A 21,224-nucleotide genomic window follows, 5' to 3' on the forward strand; every position below is an offset into this window, starting at 1 on the left:
GATGCATAGATACAACCTATACTTATTAGTTTATATGGGTGGTATCCATGCTTATTCTTATTTGGTGAATAGTGATGATGGGCGAATACTAACTATTCAAGTTCGGATTATTTGCAATGAATCCAACAGTTCTATTCCGGTATTCGTCACTTATAATAAACCAAATTCAAGTCAATGGGGAACCTGAGCATTTTTCTTGAACATTTCAGGTTGCCCATTGACTTGAAATAGGTTCGTTATTCTTGACGAATACGGGAATAGTACTTTGGGATTAGTTAGAAATCATCCGAACCCGAATATTTAGTATTCGCGCATCACTGGAGGTGAACTAAGGATAATTGCATGCGACTATTAATCTTTGGGACTATGTCTTGGTATATATAATATATATGAATATGATACAGATTCTGAACTATATCTGGCTAATATGGAATAAAATGGCATCTTGGGGCATATTGGCAACTCCCTATCTGGGACACATCATGCCGCAATTACCCCTTCAGCTATGTTCTTGGCTGTATAATGGGAGGCTCTGTTTGCCTGGTACTAGTGCTTTTTTTGGAGGAACATTAATTTGGTAGTATTGACTTTAGGGCCATTCTGACACCATTAATAATGGAGGCACTTCAGCTGACGTTATGTCAGCATGGTCTGTACTAAAGGGTGGGGATTTTGTCACTCTAGGTACAGGAAAGTACCAAGTGCACGGCGAAAGGGAAGGGAAATCATGTGCCTAGGGAAAGGGGAGATGGTGACCCCTGATCAAGCCTACTGCTGGTGCCTGGGGTCCCTCACCACCCTAGATAGGTTCTGCACCTATGCGCTGAACCGGATACCTGACTCTAGGTATCCCTAGTGCTGGGCCCGAATTACGGAACGGATGGGATGAGCTCTTCGTCAAACCCACTAAACAACTATACAAGACACAAGGAGGACACACAGGGGGAAAAGCATAAACTACTTATCATTAGATTACTCAGAAATTTAACAGAGTTTTCAGCAACAATACCATAGAGGAGTACAAGCCACCTGCTTGCCACCTCAGCTTGAAGGAACTATAAAATATCACCAGTCCAGCACCAGTCCAAAGGAAGAAGGGGGTATTTAAACACTAAGGTAATACAAATAATCAATAAATGGGTGGGAGGCAAGCTCCTGCTGGGTCCAAAATGGAGAGAGATGAGTCCAGCAGGAAAGCTACCTATACCAATGAATACTGACAGCAGGAACAATAGAAAGTCAGGGAGCACTCTGCGCAGCCAAACACTGTGACCTTCTATGGCCAAAAACCACATGACTGTGTCACACAAGACACACACGTGGCAGTTTTACCAGGAATAGATTGCCATTGCGTCTGAATCTAATCTTTACTAGGATTCTTCTAGCTGTCCTCCTAGTTGCATACTTCAATGACTTTAGTGCACAACATGATGGCGCCATCTAAATCGATAATGATAATGCTAATTAGAATAATAGTAGTAGTGACTGTGTGGAGGTTAACGCTTCACAAACTTTTAAGAGGAAATTTGAGACAGCTAATGAATAGATCAATGGCCGGTGGAGCAGTCTGGAGAAGGCAGGCCGTTCATTGACAGGACTTCCTGGGAAATGATCCGAGCGCAGCTCTCCCGTAATAGGGCTTTAAGCAGATGTCAGCATGTAAAACGACTGTACAATTTGTCCCTCGTTTTCTCCGTGAGACCAGTAATTAACATTTCTTAAGCCCTGTCTAGCAAGCCTGCTCCCGTAACCTGCATTTACAATAGATTTCAGCTTGAAATATTTACAAATGTGCCCAGAACACGGCGGCAGAAAACTGCGAACATTAAAAAAGGTGACTGATTCATTGACTCCAATGACATTTGTTACCGTAGAGAGCAGTCGTCTCCAACGGGTGGCTTTCCAGCTGTGCAAAACGACAGCTCCAAGTATGATGGGTACCAAAGCCACAGGGGAAATGCAATATTGTGTCATGTCTATGAATGGTCAACTGTGTAATACATTGAAGGACTCGGAATGATAAAGCCAAAGATTTTCATGAGGCTGACCTTCTGTCAAATCCAATATAAGGGACCTCCCTCGATAAGGTCCATGAGATATCATTTTGTCAAGACAACCATGGTTAATCTTGTAATCAGATGACACTCTTCACGAATTGCTGTGAAAACCTCGGAAAACTGCATGAAATATTACATGATGACCACTTAAATAACCCACCATGTAATCCATTGACTTGTGAGGCTTGTTAGACCAAAAGCCCCTTTAGATTAGAAGGAAGTTAGTATGGAACCCCCTTCGTGATGTCGATTATACCATAAAGCCAGAGATTTTCATGAGGCTGACCTTCTGTTCCTACTAATAAAGAGAGTCCAAAACAGGGGACCTCCCTCGATAAGGTCCATAGGATATAATTTTGTCAAGACAACCATGGGTAATCTTGTAATCAGATGACACTCTTCACGAATTGCTGTAAATACCTCGGAAAACTGCATGAAATATTACATGATGACCACTTAATAACCCACCATGTAATCCATTGACTTGTCAGGCTTGTCAGACCAAAATCCACTTTGGCTATTAGAGGGAGGTTAGTATGGGACCCCCTATGTGATGTCCATATACCATAAAGCCAGAGATTTTCATGAGGCTGACCTTCTGTTCCTACTAATAAAGAGGGTCCAAAACAGGGGACCTCCCTCGATAAGGTCCATAGGATATAATTTTGTCAAGACAACCATGGTTAATCTTGTAATCACATGACACTCTTCACGAATTGCTGTGCGATGTCCAAATACCTAAAGGCGATCATCATAAGAAGTTGCCTCCATGAGACATCCCCTATATCAGCTTGGTAGAAGAGGACAACTCAAGGACACATTTCGACTCCAGGTATTATTTCCTTCTATGGGAAATATTCCTTAATTTACTGTCTTGATCCTCACATTTGTCCTTTAAAAACCCTTCTACATTCAATTAATTGTGTTTGAAATATGTTTTGTGGATTTTCGTTACAGAAATCAAAAACAAGACAACTGTGATGAGCGATTTCAAACTCAGTGGGTTGCAAAAAAACCCTGCTATGATATAAAGCCCTCTGCCAAACGCCAAGGAGATGAGCTGAAAATAAGTACATAGAGAAGTTTATATTGTTTCACAACTTGGTAACCTAAAACTACAGAGGGCAAATGGCATTTTATAAGCTTCCAGCCTCTTAGCGCTGAGAGAAAAAAAAACAAGACAGTGATAACATTGAGCATCAGATGGCTCAGGTCTTGGCCTGGTGGCTTAAATCGAAAATACATTATTGTACTGAAGGAAAAATAAATAAGAATACAACACATACTACTGGCAAAAAGTATGTGGACACTTGAAAATCATCTCGTGCTACATATGCAAATAGAATCTCGAGAGGAAGAGGACTCGAATTTTAGCGCTACCTATTGGATGTAGAAGTCCAAAAAGTCAATATCAACCCTTTAATGAGACTTACACCATGATTTAGGATAAGAAGCCAAACCAGACACTCTATTTCCAGAAACATGTTTCAAGGTAATTGCCCCTCATCAGTGCAAATCAGGTTGTTTGATTTGGCTGGGAGAGATGCCTTTGACTGGGGATATAAGGGGTAACATTTCTAATAGTGGAGAGCATCAAGGCATTTTAAGGAGACTTATAGGCCATGCAAATCTCTTCTGATAATTTAAAAACGCAAATAGCCTTTTTAGGAAGAACGAGGACTTGTACTCTATCACTACCTATTGGATGTAACACTTTGTACTGATGAGGGGCAAACACCCCAAAACATGATAGTTGACAACTTGCTAATCTGTGGGAGTGGTACTGAACTGAGAACTATTATCCCTATTGGGGCTCTTGTCCACTTGCGTACCGCTTCCGATGCGAGAGCATCGTAAGCGATATACTAATGACCCTCTGCTGCGGGTGTCAGCCGAGGGTCATGTGACTGTAATGCGATCTTGCGATTGTATCACAGCCTCGGAGAAGAGGGAGGGAGTACATGAGCCCTTAGGTTGAGTTCACATGTCCAGTAGTCATCCGTTAGAATAGATCCTGCAGAAATCTGTTGGACAAAAAGTGGTGCAAGCACTACTTTTTTGTCCGCTGTTAAATACCTGATGCCTGACAGATCTGTTTTTTAACATTGGAGTCTATGAAGAACGGATCAGTTAACTGATTGCTATTTAGTCATCTGTTTTTCTTGCATTTGTAAAGGATCCATTTTTTCTTACAGGATCCATTTCAAATGGAAGATAAAAAGCAATCTGTTAACAGATCCATTCTCCATAGATTCCCATGTTAAAAGAAGGATACAGCAGACACCATTTTGCAAACGGATCTGTTTTAATGGATGATTACAGGACATATGAACTCAGCCTTAGGCTATGTGCCCACGTTGCGTATTTGCATGCAGTTACGCTGCGATCTGCACAGCAGTGTAACTGCATGCGTCCTGCATCCCCAGCACAATCTATGAAGAATGTGCATAATCCATGCGCACGTTGCGTTTGAGAACGCAGGGTTTCGGCTGCTGCCAAGACGCTGCGTTCTAAAAAGCAACATGTCACTTCTTTTGTGCGTTTTGGTTGCAATGTTGGTCTCTCTCTCTCTGTCGGTCTATCCCTCTCCACCCCTCTCTCATACTCACCGATCACTGACCGATCACCGGTGTGGCGCTGCACGGTGTTCACACTGCGGCGGCTTCTCCTGCTTTTGAAAATGCCAGCCGCTCATTATTCAATCTGGTATTCCCTGCTTTCCCCGCCCAGCGGCGCCTATGATTGGTTGCAGTCAGACGCGCCCCCATGCTGAGTGACAGCTGTCTCAATGCAACCAATCACAGCCGCCAGTGGGCGGGTCTATGTAGTGAAGTAAAATAAATAAATAAATAATTAAAAAAAAATGACGTGCGGTCCCCCCCAATTCTGATACCAGCCAAGATAAAGCCACACGGCTGAAGGCTGGTATTCTCAGGATGGGGAGCCCCACATTATGGGAAGCCCCCCAGCCTAAAAATATCAGCCAGCAGCCGCCTGGAATTGCTGCATCGATTAGATGCGACAGTCCCGGGACTCTACCCGGCTCATCCAGAATTGCCCTGGTGCGGTGGCAATCTGGGTAATAAGGAGTTAATGGTAGCCCATAGCTACCACTAAGTCCTATGTTAATCATTGCAGGCGTCTATGAGACACCCCCAATGATTAACCAGCAAGTGAAAGTAAATAAACACATACACCCAAAAAAATCCTTTGTTTGAAATAAAAGACAAAAAAAACCCTCTTTCATCACTTTATTAAAATCCCCACACCCCCTCCAGGTCCGGCGTAATCCTCATGAGGTCCCCCGACGTATCCACCTCTGCTACATGAAGCTGACAGGAGCGGCAGTAGAACACCGCCGCTCCTGTCAGCTCCACGCAGAAACTGAAGTGAGTTGTGCTGTCAGCGGAGACGTCACTCAGGTTACCCGCGGCCACAGGTCTCGGGTGGAGGACTTGAGCTGGCCACGGGTAACCTGAGTGATGGCACCGGTGATCGCGCAGCTCACTGCAGTCACTCAGGGGATTTGCAGTCTCTGGTGAGTCCTTCACCTGTGATCGCAAATCAAGCTGTGGCACACGCACAGAGCCGCGCGATCACAAAGAAGTCGGGTGAAGTTCATCCGAGTTCATTCTGATCGCGCAGCAGTGCTCTTTTTGACAGTGCGGTCCCACTCGGCTCTGCTGCAAGTCTATGGGGATGCAGCAGAGCCGAGTAGGACCGCACCGGCACAAATGTGCGTTCTGGAGGCATCCAGAACGCATGAATTCAGCAGGAATTCTGAAGTTACAATGCGTCTCAGAACGCAGCTTTTCGGCTGTGTTCTGAGACGCACATGCAGTGACTTACACGCTGCGTAGTAAAGCGCAACGTGGGCACATAGCCTTAGGGTGCGTTCCCACGATCTGTGTTCACAGCTTTTGGATGCAGCGTGCTTCAGCTGTGTTGTACAGTGCAAGCACAGTAGATAGGATTTCTAGAAAGCTCCTGCCCACTGTGCTTGTACTTCCCGCAGCATAAACTGACCTGCGGTGCAGCTTCATGAGCCACAGCCTGTCAATTTTTTGCTATAGAGTCATGAGAACAGAAGAGAGAGACCACAACTGACCAAGTCAGGATTGTGGGCATGAGCAGCTGCAGTCTCCTGCAGAGCAGACTTGTGGCCCCTCAGGTCAAGACCCACCGTGTCCAGAACACAGCAGGTCTTGATTGTGGGCACGTACCCTTACACTGGAGCTGCCGCTCCATTCATTCGCTATGGGGATGACAACCAAACGTGACTGCAGACTCCACAGGGAATGTATTGAGCGCATCTGCACTCCCACTCCATACTTACGGCCATAAAAGTGTTTTTTCATACCGATTGTTGCTGTTCCCAATGGTCAGACCCCCTCCGATCAGGATGATATCACCAGACGGATAACGTTTTTGAACTGGACATCCACTTTAAGCAGATCTTCAGGTGAATATTTTCATTACTTTATTCTAAATATAAGTGGAATTTTTGCAAAAGGCATTCTTAAGCTCTAAAGAAGCAAAGCCACTATATCAATATAAACATTTAGATGTGCTTATAACACTTTGACAAAGCAACCAAAATTCACTAACAGATTCCTAAGCTACTGCGGCTTCAGAAAATGTGGCTCCTCTCCAATAGTCCTGCAGGTTGAAGCCATCACGTTTAATGCACTGACATCTGTCAATCAATCTTGATTTAGGACAAAAGGGAAGGTTGGTCCATGATGAATATCTCACATAGTTCATCTCACTCAGTGCAGGTTGAAAGATTTAAGAAAAGGGCCAGCTCAGCAGTTTTATGCCTTTATTATGTGCACATGCCTCCTAGCTATTCCAGTATTTGTAATACCGTCCTGATAGAAAATATATATTTTTTATTATTATTTTTTTTTTTTCAATATCCTCAGCTGAAAATTTCCTTAGTGGAATATTCACCAGATACATAAGCCATCTTTATTTTCCAGGTGGAAAGCAAATGGGAATAAGGTGTTACTAAATTTGCTCCACACGCTGCATGAAAAATCTCAATATATTTCTATCTCTTCAATGCATAAAGTAAAACCCATAACAAATAAGCATGAAACTCGTGAGCATATCCCAAATATTGAGTATCTACAGCAAGAGGTTATTGCATTACTTTAATAATTGCTGTACAAAAGCACAGAACTCCTTTGAAGCATCGCTGTGCTCGGGTATGCTCAGCGCTCAACCCAGTGCAAGCTGCCTGCCATGTTTGTACGGCTTGCAGTGGGGGTAACAACAGCGTGATCGGATGTAGTGTGCACCAAAACAAAAATAAATGGAAAATCCCCGTCCACCTGACCCCGGAAGTGATCTGTTTATGGCTGATTGCATGTGGGCGGAGACCTAAACTGGCCAATGAGTGATTTCCATTGGAGTTCAGGTCAAGTTCGGGCCCCAAACTGATCTTAATGTAAAGTTCGGCTGAACTCGCCAAACCGAACTTCGACAGGTCCGCTCATCTCTACTTATCTGCTGCTCCCGTGCTGACACTGATCCCATGACCAAAAGACAGAAATAGAGGTTAAAAGGTTAACTATCATTTGTAAAAAGTTAGTCGATATGTTACAGAGGCTTCAAAATGTTGCTGATTGGTGGAAGTCCGAGATCTGAGACCCCCCCAGTGATCGCTCAAAAAAACTGGTCTGAAGGCCAAACAATCTGCATAATCTATGAATATCTCTATCGATTTGCCCACTTTTGCACAAAGTGATGGGTAGACCCATCGTCTTATCATTGAGCACCATATACATTTCTTTTTTCCCACTTCAGAGCAGTGTTTCGAGAGATAGGTGGGGGTCTTGTTCTTGTAGGTGCTCATAATCAGTGGTCATGGAGCAGGATGAAGTCACCCTACTACAATCCCATAAAAACCACAACCTATCTGTATGTAAATTAATGAGCGTGCCCACCTGTTATGAAGGTGGCATTAACAGGGTCACTGCGAGTATCTCCACGGATTCCAGTCACCGACACCTCATACTGGGATCCAGGCCGCAGAACTTGCATGGAGTACTGACTCAAAGGGGGCTGCAGACGGAAGGTGGTCTTCTCTCCTTCTCCATTTATGGGTCCATACTGCAGCTGGATGAAGTCCAATTTTGCTCTCGCAGGAGTCCATTCCACGAAAGCTACTGTGTCAGAAACATCTCGAACCAGGATGTTAGAAGGGCCATCAATGACTATGGAGAAAACAAACCCTTGTTAAACCGTATTCTTGAGTGAATTTGCTGTTCTCAGTATGACCGTATCACCGTCCTTGATCAGACCTTCAAAGATTACCGTATGTGCGAGCAAAAGATTCATTAGTTTAGATGGAAGCCAATATACTTCTAAGGTATTGCTGACTTCCTGAGCTGACCAATGTACTTAATGCACTGTCACCATAAATCTTTTCTACATCTTTTGCCATTTGGCGCGGTATTAATCTTCACCCTACTATCTTTTATTTTTCTTTTTTTTTTTACGATGAATTAAAGCTGCCAAGAAGGTTGTCATCACGTTTGTAACATATAGACCAAGTGCCCTCAGCAATTACAATGACCTCGGCCTCCAGTTGCCATCCACTTGTCTACATGATACATGTGCTGTGCCAGCTTTCTTACCAGTTGAAACGCTGCCCGATGTTGGGGGGCTTCTTGCCTGCTCCTTCAGGGAAATGATGCTGATGGTGTACTCCTCACCAGGCTTCAACCCTGTCTGGTTATAAGAAGTGACGCTGCTGGGGAGCTGAACAGTCAGACCACCCTCGTTATTCTGTCAATGAAAGAAATGAAGGGGCATCAACATTATAATAAATGACTGGCAGTGGAGAATTTCATTGTACAAAATGTAACATATATACCAATGCCAATGGAAGGAAACGTAGGAGCTCATCAATATTTTACTATTAAGAAATACTAAACTCATATTGTAAATGCTTGTAATGCTTTTTCTTCTCTTTTTTTGTTTCTTTCTCTTTCACCCATTCCTTTCTTTCCTTTAACCCTACTCCCCTATGTAAAAAAGAGAAAAAATAGTATAGCTGCCTCTATTATAAGAAAAACTATAATCACTCATATAAGTTATCCCTGATGATGAGTATGGTACAAAAAAAAACAAAACAGTGCCCCAATTTATTTATTTTCATCATGTTTCTGAATAACACAAAGAAACAGATTTAAAAGTCAAATGTATCCCAAACTGATAGTAATGAATGCGACAAAAAATGTAAGTCCTCACAAAGGTCAATCAAAGGAAAGATGAAGATGATACGGCTTTGGAATATTATAACGCACAAACATTTTTAAAAGTATTGTGCAAAAGCATAAATGTCTAAAAACTATATAAATTTAGTATCATAATAATAATATTGGCAGAGTTAGGCCGGCGTTACACGGGACGATATATCGTGCGATCGCATGAGCTATCACACCCGCCCCAGGTCGTTTGTGCGTCACGGGCAATTAGTTGCCCGTGGCGCACAAAGTCGGTAACCAGCTGTCACACGTACTTACCTCATTAACGACCTCGATGTGGGCAGCAAACATCCTCTTCCTGAAGGGGGAGGGACGTTCGGCGTCACAGCGACGTCACACAGCAGCCGCCCAATAGAAGCGGAGGGGCGGAGATGAGCGGGACGTAACATCCCGCCCACCTCCTTCCGCATTGGCGGCGAGACGCAGGTAAGCTGTGTTCATCGTTCCCGGGGTGTCACACGGAGCGATGTGTGCTGCCTCGGGAACGACAAACTACCGGCGCGCAGAAGGAGGAACAACTTTATGAAAATGAACGACGTGTCAACGAGCAACGATAAGGTGAGTATTTTTGCTCGTTCACAGTCGTTCGTAGCTGTCACACAATACGATATCTCTAACGATGCTGGATGTGCATCACGGAATCCGTGACCCTGACGACATATCGCCCGATATATCGTAGCGTGTGACGCCGGCTTTAATGTCACTGTGGTCTCTCTATTTTTGGAGACTAGTGATGGTTTCAGGGTTTGAATCCCTCATTTCCATCTTGCACTCTACATTTAAACATGGTTTTATTTCTCTAGGTTTTTAAACAGTTGATGTCAGTTTTGCATCTAGCAGCTTCCAGTTGACCTGACATCACCAAACCCGGCCCCAGTCTTCCTGAGTGACTGGGCTGTGGGTGGTGTTTCACCACTCATCACAGCCCAGCATGTTGTGCGCTCTCTCCTTCGCTGCAGAGTGCCGCAAGCAGGAGTGATGCTGGGCTGTGACGAGTGGTGAAACTCCGCCCAAAGCTCAATCAGTCAGGAAGACTGGGGCTGTCCTCAGTGATGTCGGGTCAACTAGAAGTTGACATAACATCACCAGATCTGAGAGTTCACGGAGCCCAGGAGGTCACTTCATGGGGATGAGCGGACTGCAATAGCACCAGTCAGAGGCAAAATTGGCTGAACGAGGTGTGACGACATGGACTCTCAATGCTTAGCATGGGTTAACTTTCTTAACATTCAGCCAGGCATGAAGACAGTTTGTTTATAGATGGGGGATAATCCCTCATTGTTCTACAAGACTCTTGGGAGTTTAGTATTGAAGTTTTTGTTGACTCATGTAATTGTTTTGGCCACTGAAGGCCAGACACCCAGATAACTCAATTATGCGAACTTCCCATTGTCTTACTAAGTTAATTGCTAGATGTGATGTAATTTACCTGTCTCACCCTTGTCTCTGGATATTTGAATATAGCTTGAAATTCATCCAATAAGAGAAGCAACCTTGTACAACCAATCCGATAAGGGCACAGTATATCCGAAGGGAAGGCGATGGCTATAAAAAGGGACTTCTTTAAGTCACCAGTTGTTGTTGGTTGTTGCATGATCCAGTCTAAGCTCTTAGGAGCTGGCTAGGGGATCAGAACCAGGATACCTTGTGGACTCGGTCTAGGGACTTTGGCTCCGACTACAGGGTCACTTGGCTACATGGTTTCAATCTAGGGACTTCGATTCCCATTGGAGACCATACCACAGTCTAGGGATTCCGACTCCGGCTGCCAGGATTATAACACATTATCACACCAGAGACTACTTAAGGAAGTAACCCAGGTTGGGACAATTTGGTCACCTGGCTACAGACTTTCAGACCTCAGCCAGCCTCCTAAATCTGGTGTTATTCCAGTCTCGGTGGGTGCCCGCCCAAAGCGGGGTGCTGCTGGATTGGAGTAAGTAGCCCTGGAAGCTCTGCGGCACGGACATTCAAATCCCTGGTGAGCCAGCGGAAGGGTGAGACTCTGTTGCCTGTTACATTTGTGTGTTTTGCTGGTTATGTGCTATGTTCCGTTAATTGTTTGGGGATCCATTAAAGTCTTACTATTGTGAGTCCCTCACCCTGTGTTGTCTGATTAGTGTTCCGCCCACGGTTAAGGAGGTCGGGCGTTCATTTGGGATGAGCCCTAGGCCATGCTGTCTTTCTAAAGGCGGCCGGGCCAGCGGATGAGAGCACCCACTGACCCCCGTGTCCCCACACAAGATATTTAGAAAAAGCCTTCCCTATCTGTTTTAGAGAGATCTGGTCACTATTGCAAAGTAGTGAACCACCTCTTTAATCGTCAAGGTACAAGGTTCACCCTAACTGGAGTGTGAACATAGTCAACTACCCAATCGGTTTTCCGCTAAATGTCTGGGAGTGCCAAAGCTTGACTCCAGTCATGATGGGACCCTTAAGTAGACTGGACAAGGGACTGCTGGAAAGGAAGGGGATCAACACAGTGTGTGCTGTAAAGCTGGACTGGGTTGTGCAAGAACTCACGGGACCAGTAAGATCTGAAGCCACCCAGTATCAACTTACACTGTGTCTGAACCTGCCTTACACAACTGTAACATGCTGGAAGATAAGTGCACACTATCTGGAGTGTGAAGTTGTTGCAAGGAATGATACGTTGAATAAAGAGCTGTTTGAAACTAAAGGGCACTTTACGTGTGATGCCGCAGGAACGACGAACAACCAGCGGCATGCACCACCAACGACGTGTCAACGATCAACGATTTTTGACGTTTTTGCGATCGTTGATCGTCGCACCTAGGTGTCACACGCTGCGATGTCGCTAACGACGCTGGATGTGCGTCACTAACGACGTGACCCCACCGATATATCATTAGCGATGTCGCAGCATGTAAAGCACCCTTTACAGTTGGTCCCCTTGTGAGTGTGAGTTGTCATCCCGTCCTGGTCAGCTGATGTCAACAGCAGTATGTGGCCTACACGATTTCACAGCCCACAAACACAATTCCACACACCCAGCCAGGACCAGTCATTCCATGAAGCGTGCCGGGGTATTTAGAGTCAGTCTCTCGCCCACGACTACTTGTCTCTTGTTAGTGCGAGTCATCATCCAGTCGTGGTCAGCCAATATCAGCGGCAGTATGCGGCCAACAGAGGTTCACAGCCCACAAAGCACACTTCCACACACCCAGCTAGGATCAGTCATTCCATGTAGCGTGTTGGGGCATCCAGAGTCAGTCCTTCACCCACAACTACTTGTTCCTTGTCATTTGTGAGTTTGAGTCATCATCCAGTCCTGGTCAGCCGACATCAGCGGCAGTATGCAGCCTACAAGGGTTCACAGCCCATATGACACAATTCCACACACCCAACCAGGACCAGTCATGCTATATAGTTGTTGAGGCGTCCAGAGTCAGTCCATCGCCCACATCTACTTGTCCCTTGTGAGTGTGAGTCATCATCCGGTCCTGGTCAGCTGACATCAGCGGCAGTATGTGTGGCGCCCCTGACCTGGTCAGGCACCATAGAGTATTGCACCCATGCTGGGGGCAGTGCTTCCAGGTAATCTCCAAAGGCCAGGATGAGGTGCACACACAAACACATAGTGACCAGGCCTTGCACACCATTAAAGGGACCCTTGGGTAGCCAGAAGAGGTTAACTTTCAATTCCCATCAAGGGGTGTGCTCAGAGGCTGGTTGTTAGGAAGCAGGGCAGACAGGAAGAGACGGAGGAGCAAGTGGTCTGGAGCAGAGTGTCCAGGAGTATGGAAGGGAGCAGAGGGCTCTCATGCTAGCCAGGCCCTGTGGAGTGCAGTAGCTGAACAAGGGGGAGAAAGGGTACCTGTGGGTCGGCCTGAAAGACACCCAGAGAGAGGGATGGCTGAGTAAGGAGATCCCTGGTATTCCAGCACGCAAGGGGAGACAGGTCCCCAGAGCAGGCAGCAAATCATCCAGAGCTGCTCAACCTTCAGGTGGGGGTACTTCATGCCCTCACCACCACCACACATAGTCCGAGCCAAGCAGCAATCACCAGGCCCATAAGGGGACAGGGCCAGAAGCCATCCCACCAAGGTCACGCTGCCGGCAGACGGGCCAGAGAGGGGAGCGGGGTTTAGAAACAGCTTCCCTGGAGGAATCCTACCACACTTCAAGTAAGGGATCCTCCCAAACAAAAGGAGTGCAAGGAGGGCGAGTGGACAGCTACCCTCAGAATGGCCTTCTGGAATTCCTGGTTCCACCTGGTTATCGCAGTGTCGCCCGGGCATCTCACAGTGACCACCAAACAGTGAGTAAACACGTTAAAAGACTTCTTGGACAGAGTTTAAGTCATTCTGCGACCTGTGGTTCCACACACCTAACCAGGGCCCTGGGGCTTGCCTCACTCTCAGGAGGCCATTACAACTGACTGCACCCACCATCAGCCCCAGGCATCCCTTAATCTGCAGTGACGGTCCCCATTGACCGCAATTCTGAGAGTGGCGTCACGACAATCCCAAAACGAAGGTTCCCTACCTGTGACCAGACCGTCCCATCACGTGGAGTCCCTAAAGGTAATGCACCGCGACACCGTACCTGTTGGGCTTCACATCTCCAACCTACACAGGTTCACAGGCCACACAACACAATTCCACACACCAAGCCAGGACAAGTCATTCCATGTAGCATGCGGGGGCATTCAGAGTCAATCCCTCTCCCATTACTACTGCTCCACGCCACATTGGCTCATTAATAATTCTAAAAACAATTGTTACAAGTGCTGTAGATGGCAGTTGGTTAATGGTAATCATGAAATATTAATTTACTATCCCTAACTTGTATGTATTTTTAGCTTTGGCACGAATAGTCTGCTTGGGGCTACCATTTATTTTCTAAATTATTCAGATTATTTTTCCCAGTTCTGTCCGTCCTGTGCAGCCGGACCTCATACCGTGTGTCGGCTTAGTAAAACGCAATCCTTTGCTGAGTTTCCATAGCAACATCAATTCCTTCTCTCTTTGCCGGATGCTGACAGGATAAAACTTACCTGTAATTGCTTAGTTTTGCTGCTTATCATGAAGATTGCTGAACTGTCACTTGTTTAGCAAACTACCATTACCCCATCATATAGAGTTTATATGGAAGAATCTAACTGAGATGCTGGAAGATATGGAGTCCGTGTGTTAGCAAGAAGGCACAATTAAAGACATGTTGGCAGTCTGCACTGTCCTGAATGTATCCTGAGCTTTAGGCGGGCTTTGCACGTTGCAACATCGGTAACAATGTGTTACCGATGCTGCAGCGATAGTCCCGCTCCCGTCGCACGTTCGATATCTAGTGAAAGCTGTCGTAGCGATTATTATTGCTACGGCAGCTTTACACGCACATACCTGCCGTGCGACCAGGGCCGGATTATAGGCAGGGCAGACGGGGCTCCAGCCCAGGGGCCCCCACCAAAAGAGCTTTTAAGGGGGCCCCCACCATACTTGGCACCTGTCAGCATTTTTTTTTCTTCACACCCTCTCCCCCTCCGTAAAGACAGTCTAATAAATCAGCTGTGTTTTCGGGGGGGGGGGGGGGCGCGGGGTGTTGAAGCACCGCTATTTATTTGTATCTGCGTCTTGAAGACGCAAAAACAAACTGCGGGCACAGGACGCTGATTGACACCGGAAGTACCAGCGGCCGCTTGTACTTCCGGGGTCAGGTGTGCTAATGCTCCCTGCTATGTGCTGCGGCCGTACCCAGCGAGGGGCGGGCAGCTGCCCCCCCTCCCCTCTCTCCCCCTCCCTAGAAGCAGGGGCACGGTGTAGTGCGCTGCTGTATCTGCTGTCCCCGCTGCGCTCCTCTACACTGTGTGCATGCCAGGCACACTAGCAGGAGGCAGCGCGCTGTGCTCTGTCGGCTCTGCTGTGTGCTGTGCTCGGCATGCACCCAGTGTAGAGGAGCGCAGCAGAGCCGATGACCGCAGCTTCCTCTTTCCGTTCCTATTCAAATGTATTTGCATCTTTCAGACGTAAATACATTTGAACAGCGTGCCGGGACCCGGCCCCGCCCCCGACGTGCAGCAACGTGATGAGATCAGCACCTTGCTGACGTCATCACAGTGCTGCAGGCGCCACACAGGGGACAAGAGGAAGCGAGCGCTCCATGAAGGAGCTGAAGAGACAGGTGTAATTAATGGGGATGAGTGAGGAGGGGCTGAGGACACAACGGGGAACATTTGTGAAGGAACACAGCTCTGTGACAGGCAGAGGAGGAGTACTGTATTCCGAGGAAGGGGGGAGGAGTGTGTAGTGATGGGGCAGTGTAATTTGTGTGTGTAGGGGGGGGGGTTGTATTGTGTGTGGGTGGAGGGGTAATGGAGGGTGCATTGTATCGTGTGTGTGGGGAAGGGTAATGGAGGGTGCATTGTATTCTGTGTGGGGAAGGGTAATGAGGGGTGCATTGTATTGTGTGTGGGGGAGGGTTAATGGGGGGGTGCATTGTATTGTGTGTGGGGGAGGGTTAATGGGGGGGTGCATTGTATTTTATGTGGGGGGAGGTGTAATGGGGGGTGCATTGTATTCTCTGTGTGTGTGTGAGGTGATGTGGGGTGCATTGTGTGTGTGTTTGTGAGGTGATGTGGGGTGCATTGTGTGTGTGTGTGAGGTGATGTGGGGTGCATTGTGTGTGTGTGTGTGTGAGATGATGTGGGGTGCATTGTGTGTGTGTGTATGTGTGTGGTGATGTGGGGTGCATTATGTGTGTGTGTGTGTGTGTGTGTGTGGTGATGTGGGGTGCATTGTGTGTGTGTGTGTGTGTGTGTGTGCGAGGTGATGTGGGGTGCATTGTGTGTGTGTGTGTAGGAGGTGATGTGGGGTGCAGTGTGTGTGTGTGGGGGGCTGCATTGTAGTGTGTGGTGATGTGGGGTGCATTGTGTGTGTGTAGGAGGTGATGTGGGGTGCATTGTGTGTGTGTGTAGAGGGTGCATTGTAGTGTGTGTGTGTCAGAGCTGTGTGTGTAAGAAGCAGTACTGTGTGTGTGTATATATGAATTAGAGCAGTCTGTGCGGCCCCCCCCAGAACTATATGGGTCCCCCAGAGCGCTATGTCACCCATCGCAGTAATGAGTACACCACCAGAGCTGTTTGCCACTCCAGTAACGTCAGTGTGCAGTCATGTGTGTTAGTGACAGCCATCGTGAAACACAGCCACATGTCCTGAAGGAGCTGGACGGAAACAAGCGGGAGAGGTGAGTGAGGCTGCTGGCGATTTCCCCATATTAATACCTGTAAAGGCTCATGCACACGTAACTGCTGAATATTCTGCAGCGATTTGACAGCACATGTGCGCGTCAAATCGCTGCAGAAACACTGCATAATGGATTCAGTTTTTCTGTACAGAAAATCCGATTTCATGCGCTATGGCTGCTGCCCCCACCATAGACAGAGCGGGAGCTGCATCCATAGCGCACGGAATAATTGACATGCTCATTTTATGAACGCACAGATTTGGGTCAACATTTTAGCACCCAAATCACTGCATTCATAAAAGCTACGTGCGCGCGTATCATGCACAATCTACATAGCTTGTATAGGGGACGCAGAACGCATGCATTTACACTGCAGTGCTATACGCAGTGTAAATGCATGGAATTACACAACGTGCGCACGACCCCTAATGCGTCTGTGTCTGCATATATGTCAGTGTATATGACTGTGCATATATTTGTCTGTTTATATGTATTTTTCTGAATTTGTCTTCAAATATGTATATGTATGCCTGTATGTGTGTGTGCGTGTCTGTGTGTGGATGGGGTCCACTGAGACTCTTTCACCCGGAGGCCACAAAAACCTGGAGCCGGCCCTGGCTGCCTTAACATTGGGATCAGTAAAAAATGTGAGTAAAGCTTTAGGCGGGCTTTGCACACTACGACATCGCAGGCCGATGCTGCGATGCCGAGTGCGATAGTGCCCGCCCCCGTCGCAGCAGCGATATGTGGTGATAGCTGGCGTAGCGAAAGTTATCGCTACGCCAGCTTCACACACACACTCACCTGCCGTGCGACGTCCCTATGGCCGGCGACCCGCCTCCTTGTTAAGGGGGCGGGTCGTGCGGCGTCACTGCGACGTCACACGGCAGGCGGCCAATCAGAGCGGAGGGGCGGAGATGAGCAGGATGTAAACATCCTGCCCACCTCCTTCCTTCCGCATATCCTACGGAAGCCACAGTGAGGCCGGTAGGAGACGTTCCTCGCTCCTGCGACTTCACACACAGCGATGTGTGCTGCCGCAGGAGCGAGGAACAACATCGGACCATTGCGTCAGCGTAATTATGGATTACGCCGACGCTGTACCGATGATACGATTACGACGCTTTTGCGCTCGTTAATCGTATCATCCAGCCTTTACACACTGCGATGTCGCATGCGATGCCGGAAGTGCGTCATTTTCAATTTGACCCCACCGACATCGCACCTGCGATGTCGCAGTGTGCAAAGTGCCCCTTACACTCTACAATATATCTAACAATGTGTCACGTCGTAAGTGACGCACATCCGGCATCGTTAGTGATATTGTAGTGTGTGACAGCTACGTGCGACCCTGATTGTGCGTTAAAACGTTGATCGCTGACACGTCGTTCATTTTCTAAAAATTGAACGTCTGGTTGTTCATCGTTCTTGAAGCAGCACACATCGCTCCGTGTGATACCCCGGGAACAATGAACTGCAGCTTACCTGCGTACTGCCGGCAATGCGGAAGGAAGGAGGTGGGCGGGATGTTTACGCCCCACTCATCTCCGCCCCTCCGCTTCTATTGGCCGGCCGCTGTCTGACGTTGCTGTGACGCCGAATGTCCCTCGCACTCCAGGAAGTGGATGTTCGCTGCCCACAGCGAGGTCGTTTGGAAGGTACGTGTGATGGGGGTAATCGTTTGTGCGACACGGGCATACGAGATCGAAATGTGTAAAGCAGCCTTAACTCTACTTTCCGTGTATAAGTGACGGCTGTGAGTGATCCTGGACTTTGTCTGTATTGTAGTACTGTAAATCTGAATGTGGCAGAACAGGATAAATGTTCATTGGATTTCTATCTAAATGCTACAGTTCGCGCTCTACTGTTATGGCTAAAAATGTTAACGTTATGGGGCCCCCACCAGATTTTCTGCCCAGGGGCCCCCACCAACCTTAATCCGGCCCTGCGTGCGACGTCCCTCTGGCCGGCGACCCGCCTCCTTCCTTAGGGGGCGGGTCGTGCGGCGTCACAGTGACGTCACACGGCAGGCGGCCAATTGAAGCGGAGGGGCGGAGATGGGCAGGATGTAAACATCCCGCCCACCTCCGTCCTTCTCATTGCAGCCGGCGGCAGGTAAGGTGAAGTTCCTTGCTCCTGCGGCTTCACACACAGCGATGTGTGCTGCCGCAGGAGCGAGGAACAACATCGTACCTGTCGCTGCACCGGCATTATGGAAATGTCGGAGGCTGCAGCGATGATACGATAACGACGCTTTTGCGCTCGTTCATCGTATCATCTAGGATTTACACACTACGACATCGCAAGTGACGCCGGATCTGCGTCACTTTCGATTTGACCTCACCGACATCGCACCTGCGATGTCGTAGTGTGCAAAGCCGCCCTTAGGACACTAAAGGAGCAAAAAAAGGTAGAAAGTCAAAGGGGAAAAATGACTTTTTGGCTGTACTGATGCTTACGCAATACATGTGCGGAACCCACTTATTCTTGTCTGGTCTTTGGCCAATTTTCCACCAAGTTGTCTACCTTTGGGGACAATCTTATTTTATGTGTGTATTTCCGCTTTTGCAATTTGGTTTCATTATAAATTGTGCACAATTTGGCTTTGTTTCCTATTCTGTGGTCATATATTAGCTGAGATGAGTTTAGAAAACACAGATAAAAGAATCACAAACTTGATGACAGACCGTCAGAGTAAGCTCACTATTGGATTCTGATTTAAAGTGAACCTGTCCTCTACTCATGGGTGTTGCTGGTCTCTGTTTACGATCGCCGTCCTCCTTCTTGCTTTGTGTGGATGACACACCCTACGTCATGCACATAGTATCCTCCATAGCACTCCTGAGCACGCACACTTCTTTATGCCCAGAGCATAAGATATTTTTGGACCTTTGCACAGGTAAAAAGATGCCCGCGCATGCGCACTATGATGCACACCAGGGCAGAGAGAAGTGCGCATGTGCAGTAACGCAATGGAGGACACTGTGTGGATGACGTAGGACACGTCATCCACACAGCTCAAGAAGGAGGCTGGCGATCGCAAGCAGAAAGGATGTGTCGCGGGCGGAGGAGGGGACACCGCGCTCTCCCTACTGCTCGGGTCCGGCTGCCGCTACTGCTGCGGCCTGCTGCTGCTCGGTGGCTCAAGCGACGAGCCGGATCCCGGGGACTCTAGCGGCGCTCCTCGCCCGTGAGTGAAAGGGGGTTTTTGGGTGTGGGGATTGTGGATTGTCCGTGACGCCACCCATGGTTGTGGTGAAGGGATGTACACCACCGCTGCTCTGGCTGGGGAATCCCTTGAGTGATGGTATGGAGCAGCCAGTTGTTGTGTTGCCCCTCCGTGGGTAGGGGTTGGTGATCCCGGGGCCCAGGGATGTGGGTTGGATGGTGGGCAGGTGGGTAGGGGGCCTGTGGAGGTGCAGGGGCGCAGGGGCAGCGCTGTGCCGCACGGCACGGAGGTACTCACTCAGCCAGTAAACACGACACAGTTCTCGGTAAACAAACGGCTGGTTGGACGGGTCCCTCAGACGGCTGCACTGTTGATATCCCCTGCAGGTGACGGTGACGATCTCTTTCCTGCACCTATGTGTTGTTGTTTGGTTGCGATGGGTTCCCACCGGTAACCCGCTCCCCGGCCTGGATATGAACCGGAGGAGCTCCACTCTTGCCCGCAGGCGCTGGCCCTGGGAAACTGGTGCCTTGGCGGTGGCGGTGTCTCCCCTTAACGATCGGACTGTTGCCTTCAATCGGGACTTAGTTGTTGAGAGACAGTCGTCCCCTTCACTGACGGATTTGGCAAATTATGGCGACTCCTAGCCTTGCCGGGATCCGAAAGGCCCCTGCCCTGGTGCTGACTAATCTTCGTATACCGCTCCGGTACCGCCGGGTCACCACCCGTCCACGGTCCTTTCGGCAACCTCCAATCAGTCTCGCCTGCAGACGGTCACCGCCGTCTGCCAACCTTGCTGTCTCAGTCCGGGGCACACACCCGGACTAACTTCAGGCTTCTTTCTGTCACTTTCTCTGTTGCTCTTTTACCACTTCACTTCACTTCCTTTCACTTTCAACTCTAACAGTCATCTGCCTGGTTTTCCCGCCTCCAGAGCTGTGAACTCCTCGGTGGGTGGAACCAACCGCCTGGCCCACCCCCTGGTGTGAACACCAGCCCCTGGAGGAAGGCAACAAGGATTTCAAGTTTTGACTTCGGTGTGCCTGCAGGGAATGTGGGGTGCGTGTGGTGTAGTGACCTGTGACCCCTGGCTTGCCCAGGGCGTCACATTCCCCCTTAGCAAAATGCAGACCGTCCTCGGGCTGCCCGTCCAACACCGGTTTTATTTTCCTTTTTGTTTTCTGAAAAATAGAAAAACGGTAACATATTTACAGTTTATGGCATCATCCCACATCGGGAGGTTCAATTCTTAAATGTTGCAAACGGTTTACGGTTACGGTCTCCGCTCTCTCCCACCCAAGCAACCTGGCCCTGATGCTGCCCCTAAAACCCAGGCAGCACCCCTTGACCCAAGTCCAGCACAAGTTACCCGAGTGGGATCTGTCCTTCCCCTCCAGAGGGTAGCCACCGGTTCCTGTGGTGGCTGGGCCCCAGCCGGCTCTACTGCGGGCCCTCCCTCCAACCTGCCTCTCCGGAGGCGGCACTGCGGAAACGGTAACGGTAAAACAACTATTTACA

The 21,224-nt window shown here is 48.3% G+C and overlaps 1 protein-coding gene across 2 annotated transcripts in view; it reads right to left on the bottom strand.

Moving 5' to 3' along the window:
• Positions 1–21,224, bottom strand: part of TNR (tenascin R) — a 616,331-nt gene that overhangs the window by 144,734 nt on the left and 450,373 nt on the right. For both annotated transcript variants that reach the window (XM_075320147.1, XM_075320148.1), the window contains 2 exons: positions 8,702–8,852; positions 8,009–8,278 (listed from right to left, as the gene is read on the bottom strand). In XM_075320147.1, the coding sequence (XP_075176262.1) occupies positions 8,009–8,278; positions 8,702–8,852 (421 nt within the window). The remainder of the gene's footprint in view (positions 1–8,008; positions 8,279–8,701; positions 8,853–21,224) is intronic.

This window comes from Anomaloglossus baeobatrachus, chromosome 8 (assembly GCF_048569485.1).
Source record: "Anomaloglossus baeobatrachus isolate aAnoBae1 chromosome 8, aAnoBae1.hap1, whole genome shotgun sequence".
Taxonomy (NCBI): Eukaryota; Metazoa; Chordata; class Amphibia; order Anura; family Aromobatidae; genus Anomaloglossus; species Anomaloglossus baeobatrachus.